The sequence below is a fragment of the Notolabrus celidotus genome, chromosome 19, assembly GCF_009762535.1.
Source record: "Notolabrus celidotus isolate fNotCel1 chromosome 19, fNotCel1.pri, whole genome shotgun sequence".
NCBI lineage: Eukaryota > Metazoa > Chordata > Actinopteri > Labriformes > Labridae > Notolabrus > Notolabrus celidotus.
The window spans coordinates 20,149,442-20,175,573 of NC_048290.1; the positions used below are offsets into that span (position 1 = coordinate 20,149,442).

Here is a 26,132-nt window from a genome sequence, read left to right on the forward strand (position 1 = left end):
CCAACATCAGTCTGAGCCAAAGGACATTTGATCAGTGTCTGTACGGTCATGTTTTTTAACAGTGCAAATTTTGCTTCTTTTTTTATAGTCTATTTTAAATTTTTGGTTGTTTGTACTTATATGAACCTTCTAAAGCACCTGTATTTATCAGGACTCCCTTGCAAAAGTGACTTTGTGCCCCTGAGGGAATATTTCTGGTAAATTAAAGATGGAATGAGATAAATAAACAAAGAAAAAAAATGGAAGCACTGCACAATGAAATATTGGAGTCAAACTAGCTGATATAAAAAAGTTTCATCTATTACATGATGTTATTGAGATTAATTTTTGAAATGGTTGCTGTTGAGAGATTTGCAGTGCAGAAGAACATTCCTGCCTCACCAGAAAAGAAACATCAGTATCAATCTTTTCAATTAAAAAAAGACACTTTCCATAAGATGTTCCCCATTTAATGTAATATTTTAAAGATATTGCAATCCATAAACTGATTAGTTTCAACAAAAACTGTATGGCAGCATATGTTGATCCAAAACCTGTATATATTGTTCAGCAGTAGTGGTGCCTTCCCAGATGTGTAAGCTACTCATACCATGGGCACATATGCATCCATTAGAGTGGAGGATGCCACGTCCATGATTTCCAAAAAGCAAATCAAATTTGAATTGGTCAGACCACAGGACAGTTTTCCCACTTTGCCTCAGTCCATCTTAAATGAACTTGGGCCCAGAGAAGTTGTCAGCGTTTCTGGATCATGTTTCTGGATCATGCATGGTGCAGTTAAAACCTGCATTTGTGGATGCAGCAACAAACTCTGTTCATGGACAATAGTTTCTGGAAATGATTTTGAGCCCATGCAGAGATTTCCACTACAGAGTCATGTTATTTTAATGTAGTGCCACCTGAGGGCCCTAATGATATATGATATACTGTAGATGATGAGATCCCCAAATCGCTGCACTTATACAAGCTCCAAAGACCATACTGACATCTACACATTCTAAGTTGATTAGCAGTTTCTCTCATGCACATAGAACAGCTGGGGGTTATGACAGGAACAGGTGGCTTCAACAATGTGTGCCTGTCTGTGCAGGTGCTTGGCTCTCTATTCAAAACTGTCCAGTAATTGATGAGGCGGGGAGAACCTTTACCCATCTGAGGTACTCAGCCTCTCTGGAATGCCCTTTTTATACCCAGTCATGGCGCTAACCTGTTAAAAATTAACCTCATTTGTTGGGAGATGTTCCTCTTGGTGTTTCTTTTAGCATTACACAGCTTTGTCAGAGTTTTGTTGTCCATGTCCAAACTTTTCTGAAATGTGATGATTGAGTGCAATGTTTCATTTCAATATTTGATATGTTGTCTCTGCATTATTTTTAGTTAAAGCTGCTGTGAGGAACTTTTTTTTTGTATCGGTTCTGGCGCCCCCTTGTGGACAAAGTGATACCTCTTATCTCTTGTCCTTTACATGCAAAAGTAGTGTTTTCAAGAAAAAACTCATCCTGTTGTCTTTTAACAGTCAACTTTATCAGGCAATGTGATTAGTTTCCATGAAAACAGTCAAATAAAGGCTGTTTCTGAAGGAAGATGTCCATCATCTGGTCTGACACCTACCCCCTCAGGGTGGTTTCAGGCATTAAAAATGACAACAGAGAAGGTGTCAGTGTTGCTGCTGATGGTCTTGTTTGCTATTGAAGGTCTTAAAGAGGCATCAGTATCATTTTCAGTTTGTTTCTCAGCCAGTTCAAAACTCCTCACAGGGCCTTTAATAAAGTTTTAATAATTGCAAACCATCAAATTCTGTTTTTATCAACATTTAGTCCCAAATTTTTTTTGGAACTGGGGTTGTAAAACACGTTTTAAATCAGTGTTAGAAGCAGCAAGTATAAAGTAGAAAGCATCTCATTGGGACACCAATCTTCCCACCTATCACCATGATACTGATAATTTTGTGTTTACGTGGAAAGCAGCAACAAGCTTCTTTAAAAGATTCTTCTTTCAGAAAGTTTTAAAGGTTGTGTGTGACTAAACTGTACCAAAGGACTGTTTATTTCAGTGCTAGTTAAATCAACAGTATCTAAAAATACTTTAAAATATGAATATGAAAAGCCTAAATTTAAGTCGAAAGGGTATGACTCTTGAAAAATGCACACGACTCACATCATAACCACGATGTTTGGGGAATAGTATCTATAATTTAGGTAAGAATTGTGGGAAAGGTTTAAAAATAGTTTCTAGGCAGCTGGTATTACTCAGGACTTCATTATGACCAAATGAAAAGAAAGTGGGACTACCCAACATGTTGCTAAAGCTGGGGTTGTGACCACATGGAGAAACCTCCAAAGAAGATCCAAAGATGAACTCTGGTCATTGAACACCCCACGGACCGCTCTGGCAGAACTACATACTGCAGCGCTCTAGCAGTGGGAGATCTTCCTGGAAGGACAACAGTCAGTGGGATTCTTCACAAATCTGGGTTAAATGGCAGCGCGGCCAGAAAAAGAAGCCACTCCTGAGAACATGCATATGAGGTCAGAGCTGAAAGGCACATGAAAGAAACTGAAATCATGAGGCAAAAGATTGTACGGTCTGATGAAACCAATCCTCAGTTCAGCTTTTACTGAAATAGAGACTTGCTGTGTCTGAGGGAAACCAGGCAAAACCCATCACTCATCTAATCGTATCTCTACCATGAAGCATTGTGACGCCAGCATCGTCACGCTGTGGGTGAACATAAGCAGGATTTTGAGAGGTAACATATCAATAACGTGAACCATGAAACCACGACAGCACTACATTGGAAGCCTTCTTGCAGCTTTCAGAGATCTGTTAAAATTCCTGCAACATTAAGTCATTTCAAAAGAAGACTTATGATGGATGCAGAATGTTCAAATTCATCTGGATATGATGGAAGTATTTAATTTGAATTTGCAAAAACAAGTGAACACATTGAATCATGTGGACATGTCCTTGATGTTGACATGGCTGTTACGACAGGTGCATCTGAAAAGAGGACTTTGGACCACCAAGCAACAGATGCCTCTGGTTCAGGGGTGTCTTGATATACATTACCAGTCAAAAGTTTGGTCACACCTTCTCATTCAATGGTTTTTATTTATTTTAATTATTTTTAGCATTGTAGATTAACACTGAAGACATCAAAACTATGAAATAATCTGGTTTTGCCATAATCTGGATTACAACAGTAGTCAAATAGGGCTATCCATTGTGTACTAACCCTACCTCTGAAAAACACAACTGATGGTCTCAAACACATTAAGAAGGCAAGTCATTCTACAAATGAACTCTTGACAAGGCTCATGTTAATTAGAAACCATCCCAGGAGACCACTTCATGAAGCAGACTGAGAGAATACCAAGAGTGTGCAAAGCTGTCATGAAGGAAAAAGGGGCCTTCTTTACAGAATCTAAAATGTAAAACATATTCTACTTTGTTTAACACTTTTTTGTTCATTAAATCATTCCATATGTGTTCCTTCATAGTTGTGATGTCTTCAGTATTAATATGCAGTGTTTCAAATAATTAAAATAAATATAAACCCTTGAATGAGAAGGTGTTTCCAAACTTTTGACTGGTACAGTAGGTATGTGACAGTTGTTGCCCCTTTCCTGAAAACGTCTGTGTCAAGTCAAGTCAGCCGTCTTCTACTGGCTGACTGTGGTTGACTGTGCTGAAGAGACACATAGCATTTACAGTTTGAATAGTGATTTACTCAAACTTAAAATTAAGTATTGACAAATTTTGAGACATGCATTTTTACAAATATTCTCTCTCTTGGATAACTGATGGAAAATATGTCTTTTCAGAATCAGAATCAGAAAGAACTATAATCACAATGTATCTCAAGAATACAAAGAATTTGACTCAGGTATTTGTTGCGTAATCACGTACAAACATAAATCGACAGACTCTAAAAATCAAGTAATAATAGAAAAAAATACTTATATAAGTACAAAAGGCACGAGTGCAATAAATGAAACAATAGACAAACATGAGATAACATGCAATAGTGCGAGGATGAAGGTGGCTTTCATGACATTAAAATGTGTTGAGATGTATGTTTTTTATAGCAATACAATTCCAGGTCATTGTCTTTATATTTTTATCTCTTCTGTTAGTTAAAATTTTTCCCACAATCACATTTTAGCCCATGGGCTCAGCACTGAACTCACAAATTTGGCTCTGCTTAGGTTATCTGTCTTTTAAAAAGGGACTGTTGTTGCTTATGGTGGATTAATGTTGGGTCTTTGTGTATAGAATTCCAAAACCTATATTCTCAACCTGCTCTTGTGTCCTCAAATAACATTTGTATGTGATTTGGTGTTATATAAATAGAAAAAATATTGGATGAATGGAGAAATGTAACTTTCAGTACTTGGGCAAATGTACTAAATTCCTCTTTCAACAGTGTCCCTCCAGGGAACTCTTAAACTTGTTGGGACAAAACAAAAAAAACATTATTGGTTCATGTAAGGACATTTGTTGCTCTTTCACCCAGTATGAGCTCACCACAGGATTCTCGTAATAAACAGCTACTATTTGGTTCATAGCGGCTAATCATCTTAACCACAAGAACATTGAACCAAAGTTGTCTGCCAGGTCTTCAGCTATCTTTTTCTCACAGTAAACAAACAGCTCCTGTGTTTAAGAGTTATTCTAGGGACACCCACGAAAAGTTTTCTGCCCCAGGATGAAGAGGGATATCGAATTCCTGGGACAGTTTTAGTGTCATCCTGCGTCATTGGTGCTACATGGACCAGAGGGGGAAAAAAATCAAAACAATGTTAAAGAGCAGGTCATGCTTCATTTAGCTGTTCATGGGGGCTCTAAATCTTCTCTGGTGGTCTGAGCAGTAAAGAGCTAACAAAAAGGCAGTTAAAGTAACACTGGAGAATGAAACAGACTTGATCTAACTATTAAAGAAGAAAAAGATTTTAAGAGCAGTGGTGTAAGAGTTTTATAACAAAATCTACAAGCGCCCCGATTACCTCCAGTAGGTCCCTTTTTTCTTCCTTGATTATGTTAACATATCACCCAAAGATGCATGCTGTTCACTTCAATCTGTCTTTGATTTCTAGCTGTTTTTGTGGTTGCAAGTTCCTCCAGAGAGTGAAGGTCATGTTCCCAGAGTGCTGGCAGACAAATTACAAAACCAAGCAGTAGGAAAGATAGACAACTAAGGGCAACCACTGTGTCTTACGAATGTGTGCTGGCAGTGTTGTCACCAAACTGCCAACCTTACAAGCCACAAAAAAGATGCAGAGACAAAGGGAAAAAGATGACTGATTTTCTTTGTTCCTCTCTATTTCTCTGATCAGGTAAACACTACGGGGTGTACAGCTGTGAAGGCTGTAAAGGTTTCTTCAAAAGGACGGTGCGAAAAGACCTAACATACACCTGTCGCGACAACAAGGACTGTGTCATTGATAAACGCCAGAGGAACCGCTGCCAATACTGCCGCTACCAGAAGTGCTTGGCCATGGGAATGAAAAGAGAAGGTACAGCACATACCTTTGAGGATAAAGTCCCATTTACCCATTCCCTCAAATCTGTTTTCATCCACACACACACTTTCACACACACACACACACACACACTCACACATACACATATACACACATATAATGAGCCTTCTTTGAAATTCTGAGCAGTGCAGTGCATTTAATGGATATATTTTTGCAACCAGAAGACAAACACAAAAAATTTGTAAAATATTTAGTAACTGCATTTGTGAAGATCAAATATTCAAACAGATTCTACATTTGAAAGCATCTCATTTTCTGTCATCGTGTACTTGAAGGTAAAAGCACGGGATAATTGGAAAGTGTGCACCAAAATCAATCAGGCCTTTTTGTATTTTTAACCTGATGCTCTTGAGTGGGATAGCATCCTTTCAGATTTACTGCCCCCCCCACACAGGATACTAGTACATAACAGTCCTAACATAATTTTGAATCAGAGAAAAGTGTGGTGTCTCACTTGGCTACAAACCCATGCAGACACTTATTATATAAAGATGGCAAAGAAAAAACAATGAGGAGTTGCAAACATATTGCAAGGTTGCAAGATGACCCCCTTTTACTTGTATCTTACAATGTTAAAATGAAAAAGCTGGAAAAACTCAAAATTTCAAGGCAACTGTCTGCACTAGATCTTTGAGTTTTGAGACTAACTAGAAATCTTACATTTGAACCAACTGATTAGAATTTGTTGAGAAAACTTATCATTTTTGTGTAGTGTAACTTCAAGTTCTGAGCTCTACATACTAAGAAGTGAAAGTTGTGCCAACCTTAGTTACTGCATGTTACTGCACCGTTTTCCCACTTTCAAGGTAGCTAGCTAATGTTCAAGGCTGCTAACTATTGGTAATGACCATGCCTTATTAAACTAACTAAAGAAATTAAAGTTAGATTAACCGGTAATCAACTCACCATCAACTGACCAACAGTAAAGCTAGAGTTTCAATACAACCATTAAACAAAATACTCACCTTTAGGGAGATAAAATTCACACAGGACAGGAGAGATGACGTCACATGTGGGAAATTGAAAGTGTGGAAGACCTCTGTCATTTTCAGGCCAACAATTTAAAGTTTTCATTTTTACAATGTATATATAACCTTATTTCAAGCCTCTATCAAATTGTATAAAAGGACTTGCATCTTGCAGCCCTGTAACATAACACTGTATATTCAAATGTTTCTAATAATGTTCTTCATCAATCACACAATCTGGTGAAATAACTGACTTGTTTAAATTTATTACAGTGAAGCTTTATGTGAAAAAAGTTTGAGTAAGTAAAAACAGTCCTCAGGGAGTTCAGTAATGTAGACCAGAGAAATAAAAACATCATAACGGAGCAATGTGAACTTTTACCTCTTTTGCATCCTCTGGAAATCACCGCTAGTAAATACCCCTGCTTCCCTCAAGGCTCCTAATGGTTTCAATAAACCAGGAAAATGTGTGGATCCTCCTACCTACTTATTGTAGACAAACTTGGTTTCACAAACACAAACTTATTTGTGTAGTCATTTTGCAGGACATTTAATGCACACAATTTAATCAGGGTCCTTAAATTGGATAATGTGTTGTAGCACATAGGGAACATGCAACGTATTCTTCTAATTAGAGGCTTCTGACCTAATGAATGTCGTGCTGCTGTTTTTTTTTATTTTGAATGGTTGCAGAGATTAAATCAGTTGCATGGTTGGGCCTTGTGCTTAGAAAGTGTGCTTGTGAGAGACATGCCACAAAAGTTTGCGTTTAAAATGATACTTCAGTGCAGTTAAAGATTTGATTTATACTGAAAAAAGACCTGTATCCAAGATTTTTTCCCTTTTATGATACTTTCTAATGCTTCCTGACAACACGGATTACAAACACAAGTCCAGAGAGGGAAAGTCATGTAATATATCTCCCTATGTGGACAGATTTACTCCGGTGCAAAAATAAAACATTCCTCCTGCATTAACCTCTGTGCTCAACGGGAAAACCTTTATCTCTCTCTGTAAAATGATCATCTTCCCACTGTGTCTAGTTTCGAAAAAAACAAAATCTTACTTGGCATTATATCCTTCAGTATAACTTTCACCTTAGATTACTCTATGTACATACACTACCAGTCAAAAGTTTGGACACACCTTCTCATTCAATGGTTTGTATTTATTGCAATTATTTTCAACACTGTAGATTAACACTGAAGAACTATAAACTATGAAATAATCTGGGTTTGCCATAATCTGGATTACAACAGTAGTCAAACAGGGCTAAACCATTCCAGGAGACCACTTCATGGCCCAGGTCGTTATTGCAAATGAGAATTGGTTCTCAATTAACTCACCTGGTTAAATAAAGGTTAAATAAAATAAATAAAATAAAATGAAGCAGACTGAAAGAATACCAAGAGTGTGCAAAGCCGTCATGAAGGAAAAAGGGGGCTGCTTTACAGAATCTGAAATATAGAACATATTCTGGTTTGTTTAAAAAAAAATTGTTGATACAATAATTCCATATATGTTACTTCATAGTTTTGATGTCTTTGGTATTAATCTACAGTGTTTCAAATAATTAAAATAAATACAAACCCTTGAATGAGAAGATGTTTCCAAACTTTTGACTGGTAGTGTAGTATTGTAAGCTTGTCCTTGCATTTCTAAGTCACTGGGATTTTTATCTGATGCTATAAAATATTTGTATAGACGGTGCAGTACTGATTTGTACAGCACAGTTGAATCCACTTGTGACTCCACTAAATCACTGTTGTCCCTGAATGAATCGGCAGCTCTTAGTTCTAGAACATGTCCAACTTAGGAATGCAACCTTTATGCTAAAACTAACACAAGCAAACATTTTCAATCAGTACAGTGATTTTTAATGTCAGCCTCTACTCGGAATATCTTAGTACATGTTTTTAAACCTGGAGATGTTACAGGTAAGACATTGTATATTGAAAGTCGGGCTTATTTGGAAAGGTTTTTTGGTTTAAGAACACCAGGAAGGTTATAGAAGGTTATATAGGAGCCAAGGTAGTTTATAATAACTTGTCAAGACAAATAACTATTTCCACATGTAGTTCTTGATCTATACAAACCTTGTAAATATCCAGAGCAAAGGATCTTCACTCAGGCACACATTTTATTGTCTTGCATGATTTATTGCACCCTCATTATATCCTCTCAATAAACTCGACTAGCTCTTAAGTACCGACATTGTTTAAAAAGGTTGTAATTGTTTAATGCTGCTCCCATCAGCCCCTGTTCTTGGCAACGGACTCTAGCTTGTAAACATAGAGTAGGCAAACATCTTTCCTCACATTGTAGTACGGTGAAGAACCTTCAATGAGAGATTACCCAGCCAATAAGACAAGGAAGAGATTCCTTATGTGAGGATAAAAAAAACAGAGAGGTGTGAATTTTAACACTCCATGAGGGTGTTAAAAATATTAACGCTCTCAGCAGTGCTGTTAAGCACTCTCTCGCACATTGAATAAATCAATCACTGCCTCTCCGCATTATGGTCACTGCGGTTACAGAATGCATGGATTGAAATGTGTAGGAAGGGAAGTTGAAGAGAAGTAGCTGTTCTCCAGGTGTGCATGTGCAGGTGCATGTTTGTTCCTTTTTGTTTTTTGGATCAATGCATTTTGCAGGCTATTCTATCCAAGACCAGTCATTCTCAACCTTTGTTTGTCCTCTCCTCCCTCCTTTTTCTTTCTATATCATTGTTGGGCTCTTTACTCCTTTCAAGGATATTATCATTTACTGCTTTTTGCCTCACTCACAGTGCTGCCTAAGCCTCCCCCAGCACCCTGAGGGCTGTGGTTAGAGAACAAGGCAGCAGTAGCCCAAAAGGCTAAGCGAATCCACAGAAAAACAGGATTAAATGAATTTATGCTCTCCCAGTCAGGAGAGGAGAAGAGGAGGAGAGGAGGGGGAGAATAAAGCTAACATGATTTCAGCCCTCCTCACCTCTTGCTGACTCCAACACAAGTATTCTACCCTTGTGCTGACCTCTACTGCCAGACAGCAGTTCCTCTCGAATGGGGCCCCTCTCCCTCTCCTCCTCTAACAACCCCTGCTTCCCTTTCTCCCCCCCCACCCCAAACAAGCCCACGGCCTCTCTGATTCAGGACTCGGAATAGAAACCAGAGTAGGGGGGAAACGTAAGAAGACAGATCATCCTGCAAACCAAGTGTGTGTGATATATGAGTGTGTGTGTGTGTGTGTGTGTGTTTGTGTGTGTGTGTGTGTGTGAGGCAAGAAAGCTCTCCAGGTGTGTATGTAAGCTTGCACGCTGACATTGAGTTTCCAAGAGCCCTTTATCATTCAGCACATAATGTTCAAAACTTTTATTAATCCATGCGGGGAGGATAAAACTTACAGAAAGCCGCAGTGCTTTCTGCAGTGGTTCTCTTGATTTAAGTAAATTATAGTCTTTTGAAAAGACAAAACAGACACACACAAATGCATCTTTTCCATCCACACTTGAGGGTGGAGGTGCGGTTTCTCTTGCCTCAGCCACAGTGAGTCTCGGTGTCTGCTCAGCACACAAACCATTTCCTGTGTCTCCTCGCCAAGCCAATCAGACGACAGAACCGACATGGTTTTGCTTCAACCACTTTTTCATACAGGACATGGAAAAAAAATGTTCGAAACAAAGTCTTCATTGATTTGTGTTCAGTGTTTTTTCTTTTATACAAGCTGTTCTGACAACCACACATGGCCCAAAGATGGTGTGACAGGCAATTCATTATTTACGTGTGTGTCTATAAATGATTTGTGTACAAAAGGAGCTGGATGTTTGTCACCAGGAACTGCATGAAAACAGGACAGCTTGAAAGAGTCCTTGAACATTCTCATGCTGATGCATCGTGCATAACGTAGGTTTAAGGACCCATATATTTATTCCATCTGCACTGCCCAAGAAATTACTGATGATTGAACTCTAGAATATGTTTCCTGTCAAAATACAAACAAGGTCATGCACTGTTTACAACAGAGACACTCTAGATGTAGCAGACACTCAGCAGTGGTAAGCAAACACTTGAGTGTGCTTGTAGAAAATGTATTTACAAGTGTCTTCTTATTTGTATCAGGGAATGGACAGTTTGTTTACTCAAAATAAACAGTTCAAGTTTAAGTTCAAGTATTCAATCAGCAGGAAGACTGAGGTTGAAGGTGGTTTTATCCACATAGTTGTTTTTCAGAAAATACATAATGGGAGGCTCTGCATGAGTGCTTCTGATTTGAGATAAAGTTTTATTTAGCATCCCAAAAATGATTTTGGTAGGTTAGAATACTCTTCAAGTCATCTATCAGATCTGTGTTGTTGTTTTAATAAACCAGCCATTCTAATCAAATCTGTTTGAGTGAACTTGCGTTTAACTTAGCATAATAAAAGCTGCATTGGTAAATGTATGGTCTCTAGGGGGCAGCAGGGTCTTTAAATAAGCTAAATAACACAAGGCCCGAAGATGTTAGCACATTACAGAGTTGTTAATTGCTAGTATGTAAGCTAATGTATCATTTTTTAAATTATTTATAGACACGTGAGCTTTGCGACCACCTGAAAAATGTACCTCCGATACTCTGCTTTAGGCTCCTATTTGGTCTCCTTCTACTCCTCAAAACAATATCTGGCTTTGCAGAAGCTTTAGGTTCTTTTTAGGTTGCACATCGTTGGTCATGAAAAAATGGAGCTGATCATGAAAAGTGTAAAAGTGACTCAAAATAATGAAAAGGAAATAAAAAGCAAGTAGAAGAAGTTGGGCGTTGGCTAGCAATCACCCATGTATCTGCCACAATGGTTAACTTCCCCTATTAACTTCATTCTTTTTTTGACATAACAATTATTGACAAATGCAACTTGTTGATCTACTTGGGGTGTACATAAAGATGACTTTTCTGAGAGAACACAAGACATTTATATTTTATAACATTTTGTGCAAAACAAGACAAAACCAAAAACAGCAGTAGTGACCGGAACCAGTTTTGTTACATGCAGCCGTTCAGGAGGAGCGCCAACGAGCCAAGGAGAGAAGTGAGAACGAGGTGGAGTCAACCAGCTGCGCCAACGAGGACATGCCCGTGGAGAAGATCCTGGAAGCAGAGCAGGCGGTGGAACCTAAAACCGAAACCTACATCGAGACCAACCTTGGCGTGCCATCCAACTCGGTGAGTTAATATTTTGATTTGATTCTTGGCACACACTCACTAACTATTACTCTGCAACATGTCAAAACTATGTGCCCATGCTCATGCCCATGGGCACACACATACATTCACACATACAGTACACAGAGGGAGATCTGTTTTGATTTGACCTAGAGGCCAGTGGGTGCATGTTTTCTCGTACACTTGCCCTGACATTTATCAGAGGTTTACATTTGACTAAATGGCTGCTTTTCTTCATCCTAACCCTGAGTAACCTTTGCCTGGCTACATATCAAAACTGTTGGAGAAAAAAATGTATGTCAGTTTGAACACAGCCTCCTTTAAATAGCTACAATTAATACTCCAGTGAGTTTCCTACATTTCCTCACTGATCAGAAAATTTAAATAGAACAGTTGTCTTTTGTGTTCTTAAAATGTGCTATATATGTACCATGTTTGGAAATATGCCAAACTAACTTTATTATATATCAGTGCTTTAAGTGGGGGTAAAAATGTGCCTGTACTCCCCTCATATACTTGTTCACAACATTCATTTATTGAAAAAGTTGCTTCAGATTTTCACACAAATAAACAACTTCTGCACATCTGTACCACCATGCTCCTATCAGGCTATCTAAGCTATATTAATTAGCTTTTGTTTGTGGTACAAATAAGTTATCAGGCCATTACTTTAGGACTCTACTGGAGAGCAATGAAAGTAAGTCGACTCCACTTCCATCACACAACAGAGACAGACATGGATAAGAGAGGACAGTGGCTGTAAGAGAAGCAGAAATGGAGTAGGCTATGAAAATGGTGATTAATTCAGAGAGGAAATCCCATCACAAGGTAAATTAAGTCCGACCTGTGTCACCATCCAGCTCTGATTTGGTTTGTGTCTTCTTATAGGAGCCGGGCCAACGTTGCTGTCATCTTCCTTTTCCTTAGATTTTCCTTGTTTCTCCAACACTGTAGACTTGCAAGTTTCCGAAAATAGTCGCGTGAGCTTCATTTGTCCCGCAAAATGACAGAGCTTCATATACTACGCCATATGTAATGTAATTTAGATGCTATTATGTACCGCCCAAGATAAATTGTCATATGGAGAGGACAGGAAAGTATGTCAACATGCCCAGTACACTAAGGGGTTAAATTAGTAGTGGAGGTTCGACATACCGTAGATGTGTAGTGTTGGAAGAAGGTGAGGCATTATTTTGTTCTATTTTATATTAACACAGGACGATCAAACTATTGTGTCTAAAGGTTCTGCCAGTTCAACTTAACATAATTCAACTATATTTAACGTATTTAACGCTTACAAAACTTAAAAGTTCAGCTTTCCATCTCGTCCTTTATTCTCCCCCAATACTGAATTAAATTAAAAACAGCTGCAGTTATCACTTTTTCTCATTTGTGCACAGATGTAATAGTTCTTAAACAGCATGCACTTAGACTATATATAATTCTATGTCATATTTAGCATTAATAATACATTATTGTGTGTTTCTGTTGTGGAGTCTTGTGCTGACAGTCGAGATTTGCCTCCTGATAAAGTTTTTAATGAGTATTCTGTAAGGTATGATACTGTTTGTCCTCCATCGTCTCGTCCCTTTGGAGTTGTCTGCTTGTAGTCTGCAGGGCTTCTTTACCTGCTCATCTTGTCTTAGCTACTTCCCTCTGCTGTGAGTTTCCTCACACATCCCCTCAGTATCAGCTGGGCACTGTGGGCTGCCTTTGACACCGAGGAGACTTAGACTGATGAATAATGCAACAGGCAGACTGTTCCTGAAAGCATCCCACAAAGCCGGGGCTTTCTCTGGAATTCTGCTGGAACAGGAGTAACAGGGGTAACAGCCTACCAAAGGAGTCTGGGGGGGGGGAGGAAGGGGGGGAGACAGAGGATGAGACTGAAGGAAGGAGGGGAGGGAGCAGGAGAGGAGAGTGGAGGGGAGGGCTTCTTCTTCTTCTTGGATGCATTTGCTTCAGGGAAGGGAAATGTCCTGTGAGGTAAAGGTAGAAATGTGAAGGCTGTTATGTGAGTAAATGGGAGCTATTTTAGGGGCGCCAGATGGAAACGTAGGAGATGAGCGTTGACATTAGGGAGAGGTAGGCACGGGGGAGCGGCTTGCAGCTCAGACACGCTAATGCACTGAGTGTGTTTGGGCTCAGCCTCTGGGGGTCCCTCGATGCCTGCTGCCTGCCTGACACAGGGAAGAGGAGGATTTCCACAGGACTGTGAAAGAGACGAAAACAGCACTGATATGTAAACATGCAGCGGGATGATCATTTCCTTTTTTTAAATTTTACAGAGGAGTCAAACACTCTGTTTTATCCGAATCCTGTTCTTGTCTAAGTTATGTCCCCGGCTTCATACCTGTTGATTCTGTCAAGACTTCATCTATCTGCAGCCATCCGTAGTCCAACAGGAGGATTAGCAAACACGAGTAGAAAGGAGTGATTGGAGTAGAAACATTGCGTCATCTAATCATGTGTTTGTTTGGTTTTTTATCCCCCATATTTTTTCATTCATCTAGCAGAGCCAGCAGCAGAGTTGAAAAAGGACATAAGGGTGTTTAGAGGTCGGGTGTTTAAAGAATGAATGAAATGAAGAGTAAAAAGAGTCAATAAATAAAAAACAACAGCCTTACTGTATCTTGATCCAGGGCATGTCAAAATGTATCTGTTTCATTGCGAGGTACCACCAGGAATAACCGAGTAAACACTGCTTTGAGCTGACCCAGGATATTGGCAGGGCTTCAATATGCAGGCTGTCCTGAACCACAAGGACTTCCCTCTCTCTGAGTCCCCCCCCCCCCCCTTCCACCTCCCCCTCTCTGTGAGGTCTCCATTGAGAGTCGCTGCCCCGTGCTCTAATTGATCACAGGGCCAGGCCATGAGTGTACATCATGAAAAGGCCACTGCCACTGTCTAATGACTGGGGTCTGGCCAACCTGAATAAAGTGTGTTTATCTCATGGCGACCTAGAACGGGAGTTAAACAGACGTTAGTAATTTGCCTTCAGTTGGACGAAGAGTTCTTAAGATGAAGGGGGGATGTGGAGCTGCTACCCTTCGCTAATCCTGGGGGTATCTCTTCACTTCTATCCTTTGTATTTCTGTCCCTATCTATCTATCTGTCTGTTTTTATTCTTTCTGCATGGCCGGTCTACTGTCTGTGTGCTCAATTATATAGAGCCTTAGTTTCTTATCTCTTCCAGACTTAAGGCAGGAGGCATTACTGTTATTTAGATGATAATTAGCTGATGATTCATCCTATCTTCAACATATGAGGACAGCTTCTTCTTTTTTTTTTCAATCTTAAAAAGTGGGACACTTGAGCAATTCATTTTCATACTGATCTGTATGAGTGCCCAATTTCCTCTCGGTTGTCACGCAGTATAGTCTGGTTCAAGCAGAATAATGAAAAATTGAAAGGCAAATCTTTCGTCTCCCCTCCTCAAGTGATGAAAATTTCATAGGACAGTATGCAAGCCTGGCATTTCTCTGAGTTGCCAAGATGATCGACCAACAAGCCCTTTGATTTGCTGGGAATAAAGAGAGCGTTGTTTGTGGAAGGCATTTAAAGAATCCTGCTAAAGGGGCTAAAATGCTGTAATCTAAAATTCCTTTTCTTACTTTCCGTCTACAGTTTTAGTTTGTGTCCAAACTTCCTCCTACTTGTTTGCTTCCTATTTTTAGATCTCCATAGCTGAAGATGTCTTTGCTCTTACTTTTTTGGTTCTGTTACATTCCCACGTGGGCTTTTGTATGTGGAGGTTAATGCAATTCCATCTCAGGTCAGAGTGGGCTCATCCATTGTGGCACTATAACATCCTCAATGCAGTTCTGTGTCTTGAACAGTAAGTACAGTAATGTGATACTGGTGGATTGTTGCAGGGAAGTGTAAGCTCCTCTCCCGTTGTCATCTCCACAGACTGAGGCAAAGAAACCAGGTCAGTGTAAACACGGCTAAGATAGCCATACAACATTCATGAGGCTTGCCATGTTTAACGAGAACCCTGGGACTTGTATTCTTATGAAGAGGGGTGGCTCGACCGTGGCACACACTGAAGCCCCTTTTTGTTTTTCTTTGTTTTGGCTGGGGCTGCCCTTTGGAATGAATTAACTGAATTTGTTTATGTGGGGCTTCTTTTTAGAGGAAGTGCAGCTCACGAAAAACTGTCGCACTGAGCTGCGCCGTCCATGTCTCCCACGGAGATCAGATGCTGAAATATTCATAAGATGCCTGTTTTCTTTCTCCCCCTGAAGAAAAAAAAGGAAGACTTTCAGTTTTTCAAAACAGTGTAGGCTTTGTGTCTGGTTTAAGTTTTTCATATCTTTGATACTCTACAGTCAGTGTGAGTTTCACACCATAGGGAGGGAAGTGGAGGAGAGGAAGGGAGAGTCTTTGGCCTGCGTTTTATAAAAGGGAGTGTGAGTGGAGGGATGTTTTCTCCTTCATCTTGAACTAATCTCCTCTTGAGAGCTGCAGTTGATGTCGGGATCCTCCGAGCTTTTTGCATCGATCGGTGGGATTTGGAGAAGGGAGTTGGGGAGAAGTAACTGACTTTTTTTTGTTGGAGTGTGAGTTCACACAGGGATATTTAGAATTTAAGGATGTTTACTCGATTTAAAATTATGCAAAAGAAAGCATTGTGCACAAAAGCTTTGTTTACACACATGCATATCAAGCGTGTGTACTCGGGGGATTACGGTAAATGACTCGTCAGAGATTGGCAGTATTGTTTGGGACGTTTTTCCCCCTGCCCAGATGGATTTACATTTCAGTGAGTAAGTCATATTGTATGTGTATGATTACGGAATGACTCACATTAGTATTCCACCGCTGCTCATAAACTCCCTGTGGTCTAAGCATAATGTCCAATCTGATTTATCAGTCACAGACGGGGACAAGCAGCCCTTGTTTTGAGACTAACGCTTAAACTTCACATAGCACACTCTACATAATCTCTTCAGATTCAGCAGTGCAAATCTCATTTAGGAAACTTGGAGAGTCTGACCAATTTCCATGTAGCATTTTAAAAATAATGGCATAAATATTATACCTCTGTGGATGGCTAAATTAAAGGAACAGTAAGTGAATAAATACTTTTTTTTTAAGTTAAATTTTTTGGCATTTTGGGCTTTATTTGATAGGACAGCTGAAGATAGACAGGTATGGGGGGAGTAGAGAGTGGGGGAAGACATGCAGCAAATGGTCAAGACTGGGAGTTGAACCTGCGACGAGATGTGCTTAAACTGCTAGGCCAATGACCCCCAGAACTACAACAACTCAGGACTTTTTGGGGCCAGAATTTGATTCCTAATGTAGAATTTTGTCCTTCTGCTTGTTCACGGCGACTACTGTGTTCCTTTTTTGTTTTCCAAGCTAAGGGTTGTCAATTACTTTGTTTCAAACTAAAGAGATAAATTGGTGCACTTCAAGGCAATTTCTACATTTAATGGAACACTCGTATATGTCTGCAGTATGCGTAAGATGTTCAAGGCAAATGAGAATGCACTTATGCTATTCAGGACCCAACGAGAAGGCACGCAATTATAAAGCAATGTTCTATGTCTTGCATAAGTTACATTAAGATAATAGACACGTCCATATTTCAGAGCTTTAAGTTACTTCCTATCATCCTATCGTACAGCTTTTTATTCTCATCTCTCATTCAGGTTTAAGTGGACTCATGGAGAAGTAACCGAGAGAGGTTGTACCTTTTTTCCTTGGCTCACCTGAACCTTTTATTTCACAGAGGAAGGAAATTCTGTGTTTCTATATTGGGCACTAAATGGTGAGGTACAGTGAGACCCATTAGCCATTACAGCCCACTACCAAGAACTGCTGGATTTTATCATCAGTCATTATGATTTTTGACTTCTCTGAAATGTTCATCGTAAGTGGCAGCAATTTGTCTTAAAGGTTTGAAAAAATACGATAATGCACCGTGATGTTTTATCAGCCTCTGATAGTGACTCAAATGAAAAAAATCTCTGTAAATCTGAACAAAAAGAGGAAAAAAAAACATCATACAAAATCATTTGTATGTTTGCTGAGTTTTAGACAGCCCTGCCCAGACTTGTAATAAGGTCCCATTTTAGCTCCTAAGTGCTTGTTATGTTGTGAAGAGTCAGTGGAGTGTCAGGAGGGGCCTCTTGAGCTCCAGTAGCTGTCTGAGAGTGATTTGTGTGTCGGCTAAAAGGACCCCAAAGAGCAAGTCTGCGTGGTGAAAGTCGTTTTTTCTCCGGCAGCTCTCTGCAGGTATTTCCTCCACAAGCTGGGACAGAATCACTGTTTGTTTTGTCTTCCTACTTGCTCCTCTGAAGAGGATATTATTCATTGCATAGCACTGGAGTAGGTGTGAATGTGTGTGGAGATAGGTGGCTTCTGGCTGTCAGCCAAGAGACTTCCACAGATTAGAACAGAAATGTGACACCTTCATTTCACTCCTTATCTTTATTTCTAACTTCCAGATTTGTCTCTCCTTGTTTGTGCTCTTCTGCAGCCCAACGACCCGGTGACGAATATATGTCAGGCGGCCGACAAACAGCTCTTTACTCTGGTGGAGTGGGCCAAGAGGATCCCTCACTTCTCGGAGCTACCACTGGACGACCAAGTCATCCTTCTACGAGCAGGTAGAGAAGATTTCAACAGCATGCTTGAGTTCAAACGCTAACCAGCCAACAGAAAAGACAATGACTGTGATTGGTGTTGATTTGATTCTTGAATTACTCCTCCATACATGAATACAGTCCTGTACAAAAAAGGGAAACAAGGACAAATGGCAGCCAGTAGGCACAGTGCAGTGCTTCAACAATAAATGCATAGAATAACAGCTAAATGCTTCACAGGTACTTGAATCAAGCCTTTGTTATTTGAACAAATGTGGACAGATTAGTTTGCCCTTTGATATTTGTAACACTGGGCACTTTTTGTAAGCCCCGTACCCCCACACAGCTGTTTTCTGTTATCATGACTAATGAGAGCACTGATAACGTAAAGGTTTGGCTGAGCTGCTGAAGGTGTACTGTGAGGTTTCTTTACTGCTGCACAGTGTTGCTCAATTTGACGACACTTTGCAGGAACTAGTTGTTGAAAGCACCAAAGTGCTTATTTTGTAACCAAATAAGCTAATTGGATATGAAAAAGGTAGAGTCAAAGTCAATTTTTGCATCTGAAACACAGCAACAAGTAAATATCTGCGGTCAAAGTCAAGCAATCATTAAAAGGAAAGGAAAGGGTGAATTTTTTATTCACATGACTCGCGTCTTAAACAACGGCTATCACAAAACTACACTGAGGAGGATTGAATTGACACATGGTAGACATTCCCATCTGTCAGGGGGATGAGGGATCCTAATGTAGATTGACATAAAGTCCTGCCTCCTTTTAGGGGTCATAACCTGCATTTGAAAAAAGGGTTAAGAATTTGGGATATGCGTGTTACACTCGCTGGCACCAGAATTTCTAATCGGTTAAATGGGTCACTGATGGAGGGCCGTTGGCCTAGCGGTCTAAACGCCGGCCCCATATAAAGAGGCTACAGCCCTCGTCACAGAGGTCGTCGGTTTGATTCCAGCCTCGCCCATCTACCACATGTCCTCCCCCACTCTCCACTCCCCACATTTCCTGTCTCTCTTCAGCTGTCCTATCCATTAAAGTCGAAAATGCCCCCCAAAAATATAAACTTACATGAGTCTATAGGTACCAACCGAATTCTGTCGGTACTACCGAGTACCGACTCACGTAAAATCAAACGGTACCATGTTTCGGTACCTGAACGCATCCCTGTGACTGTGAGGGAGTGGAAGAGGAGGCGAGTTTCCATACTTTCGCCCTGTAATAAAGTCAGAGACTGACCGGGTGGACGTCTCTGCTCTCTGCATCTGCACGGGAGCGCGCCAAACGGAGCCTGCAGCTGACGGGTGCGCGCACTCACCGCGAGGCAGAACTGCAGGAGGATTAAGTTTATTTTATACAGTCTATGGTTGAGACTGACCCTCTCGCTCCGACTACCTGCCCTGTTTATAACTGTTCCTGTGTGCATGAATGCCCAACAAGTTAATTGTGTGTCCTGTTATTATAAAGAGACGGAGAACTGACTTTTTCCCGTCCGCAGGCATTCACGTGTGTTCATTGATAAACTCCCGAAAGAGCAATTAGACGTGTCAGCTAATATATCAAATCACCTATATAATCCTGTTTCTTTTCATTTCATGTTAAATTAAATAAATATGTTAAATTAAACAAATTTGAGATTTTTTTATCTTAAATTAACATTTATTACCACATAAACACACAAAAGTACAGAAAATTGGTACCGTTGAGTACCGGTACCGATACCCGGTACCTGGGAATTGGTACCGTATCGGTTCATATGTGAAAGGTACCCATCCCTATGAGTCACTGATGTTTTCAATATTATAGGCCCAAAGTTTCAGCAATATGTTTTGCCTAAGCTGTAACACAGCACAACGTGCCACCAGCCAGGGATGTAGCTCCTGCCGTTATGTTATAACGCTCCACTACCCAGATGTAAACAAGCACAGATGACAAATGGCATCTCATAGAGTGGTGCAGTTTAGCAGTGTTTCAATCTAGAAAATAGAGATCAAGGTGTGTGAGAGCTGTGTTTGGTTAAACTGGCGTATAACCACTTGACTGGAGCAATGCGCAGCCAGCACAGGCTTGTGGGTGTTAATCTGCAAGGAGGACTGAAGGCTGCGGGTGCTAGCTCTGTTAATGTTAGCCACTCGTGAATTTTATCAAAGAGAAAGAAGACAAGATTTGTTTGTTATAATTGAATAACTTAAGCCTCCATAAAAGATGTGTTGCTAGTGATTTCTAGGTGAAGGGTTCTTTAATTCTAGATTAAATGTCTAAGTGTTTACTTTGTATGAGCCTTTACATCAGTTGATGTCTGCTGCTACAATATAGACAAGATAGTGCACGTGCGTAGTGAAAGAAAGCCTTCTTTTACAGAACACAATGGATAACAGATGCTAGCATGAGCCCTCAATCTGTACCTAACTTTTAAAAATCAAAGCAACATAGAGAAAGGATTGTTCCGCTATAACCTTGAATATGAGTTGATTGTGTTACTGATACAAAGCTAGACCCACCAAGGTCAGAGCAGCTCATTGTGTGTATCTGCTGTACGTGGGAAAGAAAGCTAACTGCTCAGGATCACGGAAGCAGAGAGAAAAACAGAGTGAATCATCTGTGACTTCTACATTCACTAACATCACATGTAAGAGGGCCTGTTGGGTTTTCCCAACACTTTGCCCTTGTTGCCTGCCTGTCGCTCCGAATAACACCATTATATTCTAAATCCACCTTAAGGAACAAAAGGAGCTATTAAACACCCTTCCCAAACCTTCAAAAAAAACCACCCATCACTTCTTATCCTTTGCGCCCACAATGATGGAGAGACGTCAGCAGAGCAGAGAGAGACATTATTCTGGAGTGCTCGTCTCTTCTCCGCTCTCAGGTTTTCTATAAATAACCACTTTAGTTCTGCTGTATCACAGATAAAAGCATCCCGGCTCCTCTCATACCCAACTCAACTCTGGGGAGAAGAGGCGAGTGTTGCCAGGCAGAACAGTTAAAGGAGCCCTGTCACTCAAAAGGCTGTGTCTTGTGTCTTCCCTGCTCTCAGTGTCAAGCCCTTGCTTTGGCACATCAAGCCTGTTGTCTTTATTGTGATGGCAGGCGCAGTTCATCCCTTTTACACGCTTGTCTCTTCAGTAAGCATGATTCAAATGTCTTAGTAATAACCTGATGCCTCTGCTCGAGAAAGCTGCACGCTTTCACCGCCCAGCTTAATTGATTCATTGGAATTCCCCCTTTGTTGTCAGTTTCATTTTGCTTGAATGCTGTGTGAACTTTTGTACTGGGATTTGCTATTTTCTCCCTCCCTCATACTTTCCTCGATCTCTCTCCCCCGTCTCTGCTGCAGGTTGGAATGAACTCCTCATTGCATCATTCTCGCACCGTTCGATAGCGATTAAAGACGGGATTCTGTTGGCGACTGGGCTGCACGTGCACCGCAACAGCGCCCATAGTGCTGGAGTGGGAGCCATCTTTGACAGGTCATTATTAACATATTATTACTTACATATTGCTGTTTGATGGAAAGTAGGTCCAACCTGCTACCACTTTGAATAACACTAAAAAGTTGTCTGTAACTTGTTACGAATGGGGAGTAAATGGTTTATAGATGTAAGAGATCAGTACTGAGCAGTTCATACTACTTACTAACTGCCTTTTTAAACATCAGATGTTGTTTATTAACCCTCCTGTTATGTTGCGGGTCAAATTGACCCTTTTTAGTTCAGAAATCTAAAAACAATGTTAATTGCTGCTTGGCTTAATTAGCGTAAACAACATATAAAATGAAAATGGCTAATTTCCCACATTTGCACCCCCCCTTAATTGTTTCTTTGCAACTGGGTTCATAAAAAAACAAGTGAGTTATCTTCATTGAACCATGATCTGTTCAAATTAAAGAACATTATTGCACTAAATATTGATTTAAATGGTTCGTAATGGAGGTAATAATGAGATTTAAAAAAGGTTTATTGAGATTTTTTGGGGTTCTGACACTTTTGGATCATTAAATGTGCCCCCGCTCAAGTTGACCAAGGAATATTATTGCTGTCCCTGAGAAACAAACATAACAGGAGGGTTAAGAAATGAAACTTGAATAGGGTTAGGGTATTTTTTAAGGAAGACATACAGACATACATTACATTTGCACTTACTACTTTATGTAAGAAAAATATTTTTTCAGTCAAGAATAAGTTATAAGTAACAACCTTTTTTGTTTGCTAGGTTGTGAAAGTGTTTAAACTCAACAACAAATCATGTTGTGTCTTTTTTTATGTAGCTTCAAAGATACTCATATTTAATGCATTGAAGTATCATTATGAACCAATTAAAACAAATATGGGATGCTGTGTGAATTTTGATTAAAAAAATTGATGGTCTGAAAATCATTTAAACCTTGTATTTAATTAAAATAGTTCAAAGAAAACATCTCAAATGGTGAAACTGAAACATCTTATGGTTGATTTTAAATTTGTTGCCAGAAACATGTTTTTAAAAAGTTGCAACTGGGACAACAAAACACTGGAAAAGTTGTGCGTTGCTAAAAAAATGACTTGAAGGAACATCTCCCAACAAAATAGTTTCATTTATAACAGGTTTGTAACATGACTGGGTACAATTGGGCATTCCAGAGAGGATGAATTTCTCAGAGGTGAAGATGGACAGAGGTTCACCACTTTGTGAGAGACTGCTTGAGCAAATAGTTCAGTCATTTTAGAGTAATGTTCTGCAGCATAAGACTGCAAGAATCTAGGGCTCCATCATCAACAGTATGTTCTAAAATTAAAAGATTCAAAGTATCTGGAGAAATCTCTGTTCAAAAGCAACAAGGTTGAAAACCAATACCGGATTTCCGTCTTTGTGCCTTCAGACGGCACTGCATTAAAAAAAATGTAAAAACTGCAATGGAGATCATATTTTTCATAAGACAATACATTTTTCAGGTTTCAAAATTTTCCCTTTCTATAAGAGGGTGGGTTTTTTTTGTCTTTTTGACAGAGTGTATACGTGGTTCCTGGCATATGACATTTAGGTTACTTCCACTGAAAGTAACACCTAGAATCGAAGTCACAAGTGTGCTTCATGACATCGAAGCAGCGCAGGAACTATTGATTAACTGGAGTGTATTAAATATGTACACCTGTATGCATCAGAGGAAACACTGAAACACTGAACTGCTCAGCTCAGGAAATGTCAAAAAAAGGAAAAAAAAATCCATACACAAGTCACTCCAGTGAAGTGGAGTGTGTGCAGGAGGAAACACCCTGGTGACTGTTATTGACATTCCAGCTGACAGACAGACAGTCAGTCTGTGGTGTCTGTTCAGTGGTATCACACCTCAAACTCAAGTCAGGTATAGAGTTTGGAAAGTTAGAAAAGACAGAAACATAATTCATATAGGGTATGTTTTTCAAATCTGACATGTTCGACTAAAGTTAAGATCTGGAAGTAATTAAGTAGATATTTTTTCAATAATTAAAACAGAATTTGTAGCATGTATGCTCCTGAACGCTTTTAATATCACATTTAAAATTTGGCAGCCAGTTCCATCAAACTTGTACTAAAAGCAGTCTGTCATTGAATATCCATCTCTCTCTCTCCTTTTGGTTTCCCTGCCCCTTTAACTAATCTGCTTGATCCTCAATCATTGGCTTTAACAGCCACAGGACATGTTCCATCTCTGGCATTAACCATAGAACACATTAAGATACCAAGATCTGATAATGTTTCTTTATCTACTCCTCTCTCTCTTCACTATGTGAATAAAGACGCTGATTAAGTTAAACACTTGATTCTTTTCTGTTCCCTGCTTTTTCTCTCTTTATAGCCTTGTTGTTCCTCCTTGGAGCAAATTAAATTACATTGAGCTTAGAGCCACAATTGACTTTACTATACGAGGGGAGAATAAATAAAAAAGAGAGTAAGAGGGGAAACACAGAGCGCCAAGGAGAGGGTGTGACTGAGTCAAAGAGGGGTGAGGAGTTCAAGCGACTCCACGCGCCGACACTCCCACCACTGATGTCACACACACAGACAGTGGGAGTGCTGGTGTTAGATTACAGCTTGTGTTTACTCTGTGGTTTTCCTTTTATGAAAACCATGTACTAAATATAAAGCCTTTGCAGGGTTGTAAACTTTTCCACTGATCTTACGGTGCCTTTGTGGGCTGAGAAGCTACCTCTGTGTGTTTGTTTTTTCAAATAGATTTGAGCTGGATAGTAGTTAAAAACATATTTGTAATGTCCCAGTCTGGATCTGGATCATTCACATGAAGCTTAGTGTGTCATTTGCAAAAAATGTACCAATTAGACTCAAATGTTTCCTGTGATCTGGACTTTTTGGAGCTCATTAGGTTGTCCATTAAAACTCATAACTCATAGTCCTGTGGCTGAGAAAGATTCCACAAACTTGGAAATGTATTTTCAACTTTGCCTGATTTTGAAAGGAACCTCTCCTCTGACTCTGTGTGTTCATTGTCTTGTGTCTTTTTTGCAGAGTGCTAACAGAACTGGTGTCAAAGATGAGGGACATGCAGATGGATAAGACAGAACTGGGGTGCCTTCGAGCGATAGTACTTTTCAACCCAGGTAACTATCACTATGAATGAAAGCTCTTATTTGCAGCTGAAAGGTTTTTAAGAGTTAACATCATCAAACACTTTCTTTTGATTTGTGATTTCCACTCCACCTTGAACCAAAAGGATCAGCTGACAGAGAACATCACAAATGAAGGAGTTTATACATTCCAATACAAAGGGTCACTAATTTACAGTTAAGTATTCACAGCACTGTTACTATACAGTATGTACAGTGTGCGATTCTTCTTTCAGAGAGTTGCTGTATTGTCAAGAACATTCTTTCTCATTTAACACCAGTATATATAACAAAGCATTGAGGCTTTTAGTTCAGATATGTTAATGTGCAGTGGAGCTGCTACAGACGAGAAGAAAACCTGATCTGACCTTCATACTGCAAGAATAGAATATGACTCATTAAATGATTTGAAGCTTAATGAGCCTCCACCTAATGTCCCAATCTGAGTATTAAACTCAAACCTTGAAAAGTGTTGTGAAAAGCTTCCATATTGATGCAGTATGCACTTTATAAAGTGTTTTCAGTGGAAAAAAAAAGTTTCACTATGGGAAAAAAATGACAAAACTATGATTAAAAAAGTTCTCAAACTACAGCTGAATCATAACTCATCTCCCAGGTAACCATCAGTACACTTTTCTTGCAAACATTTGTTTATTTATTCAGCAAAATTTGGATGAAAGACTCTTTTAGGGGGATGAAAACATTAATTTGGCACAGAAGCAGTGCATTCAACTGGTAGAGCCTGCACACTATATTGTGTATGCAACCTTATGATGCTAATTTGAGCCTATCACTAATATATATGGATAAGGACATTGGCGTCTGTGTTCAGATTTTTTTTTGCTGATGTGAAAACTTGCTTTAGAAAATATATGACGCATATAGCAATGTTTGGTTCAGGCTTCACCACTATTGTTTGCAACCCTCTGTACTGTCTTTAGTTTAAATGTGATACATTGGCTGTCTATTATTATGTGAAATACACTACCTGTGAAAAGTTTGGAAACACCTTCTCATTCAAGGGTTTGTATTTATTTTAATTATTTGCAACATTGTAGATTAATACCAAAGACATCAAAACTATGAAAGAACATATATATAATTATTTAATGAACAAAAAAGTATTAAACAAAGCAGAATATGTTTTATATTTTAGATTCTGTAAAGTAGCCCCCTTTTTCCTTCATGACAGCTTTGCACACTCTTGGTATTCTCTTAGTCCGCATCATGAAGTTGTCTCCTGGAATGGTTTCTAA

General features: G+C 39.5%; 1 protein-coding gene across 3 annotated transcripts in view; it reads left to right on the top strand.

Annotated features, from left to right (window-relative positions):
• LOC117831100 (retinoic acid receptor RXR-alpha-A-like) overlaps window positions 1-26,132 on the top strand; it is a 245,489-nt gene that overhangs the window by 211,243 nt on the left and 8,114 nt on the right. For 2 of the 3 annotated variants that reach the window (XM_034709606.1, XM_034709607.1), the window contains exons 5-9: window positions 5,337-5,516; window positions 11,505-11,689; window positions 18,180-18,309; window positions 21,633-21,765; window positions 24,779-24,870. In XM_034709606.1, the coding sequence (XP_034565497.1) occupies window positions 5,337-5,516; window positions 11,505-11,689; window positions 18,180-18,309; window positions 21,633-21,765; window positions 24,779-24,870 (720 nt within the window). The remainder of the gene's footprint in view (window positions 1-5,336; window positions 5,517-11,504; window positions 11,690-18,179; window positions 18,310-21,632; window positions 21,766-24,778; window positions 24,871-26,132) is intronic. The other variant, XM_034709605.1, reaches the window with a different exon arrangement.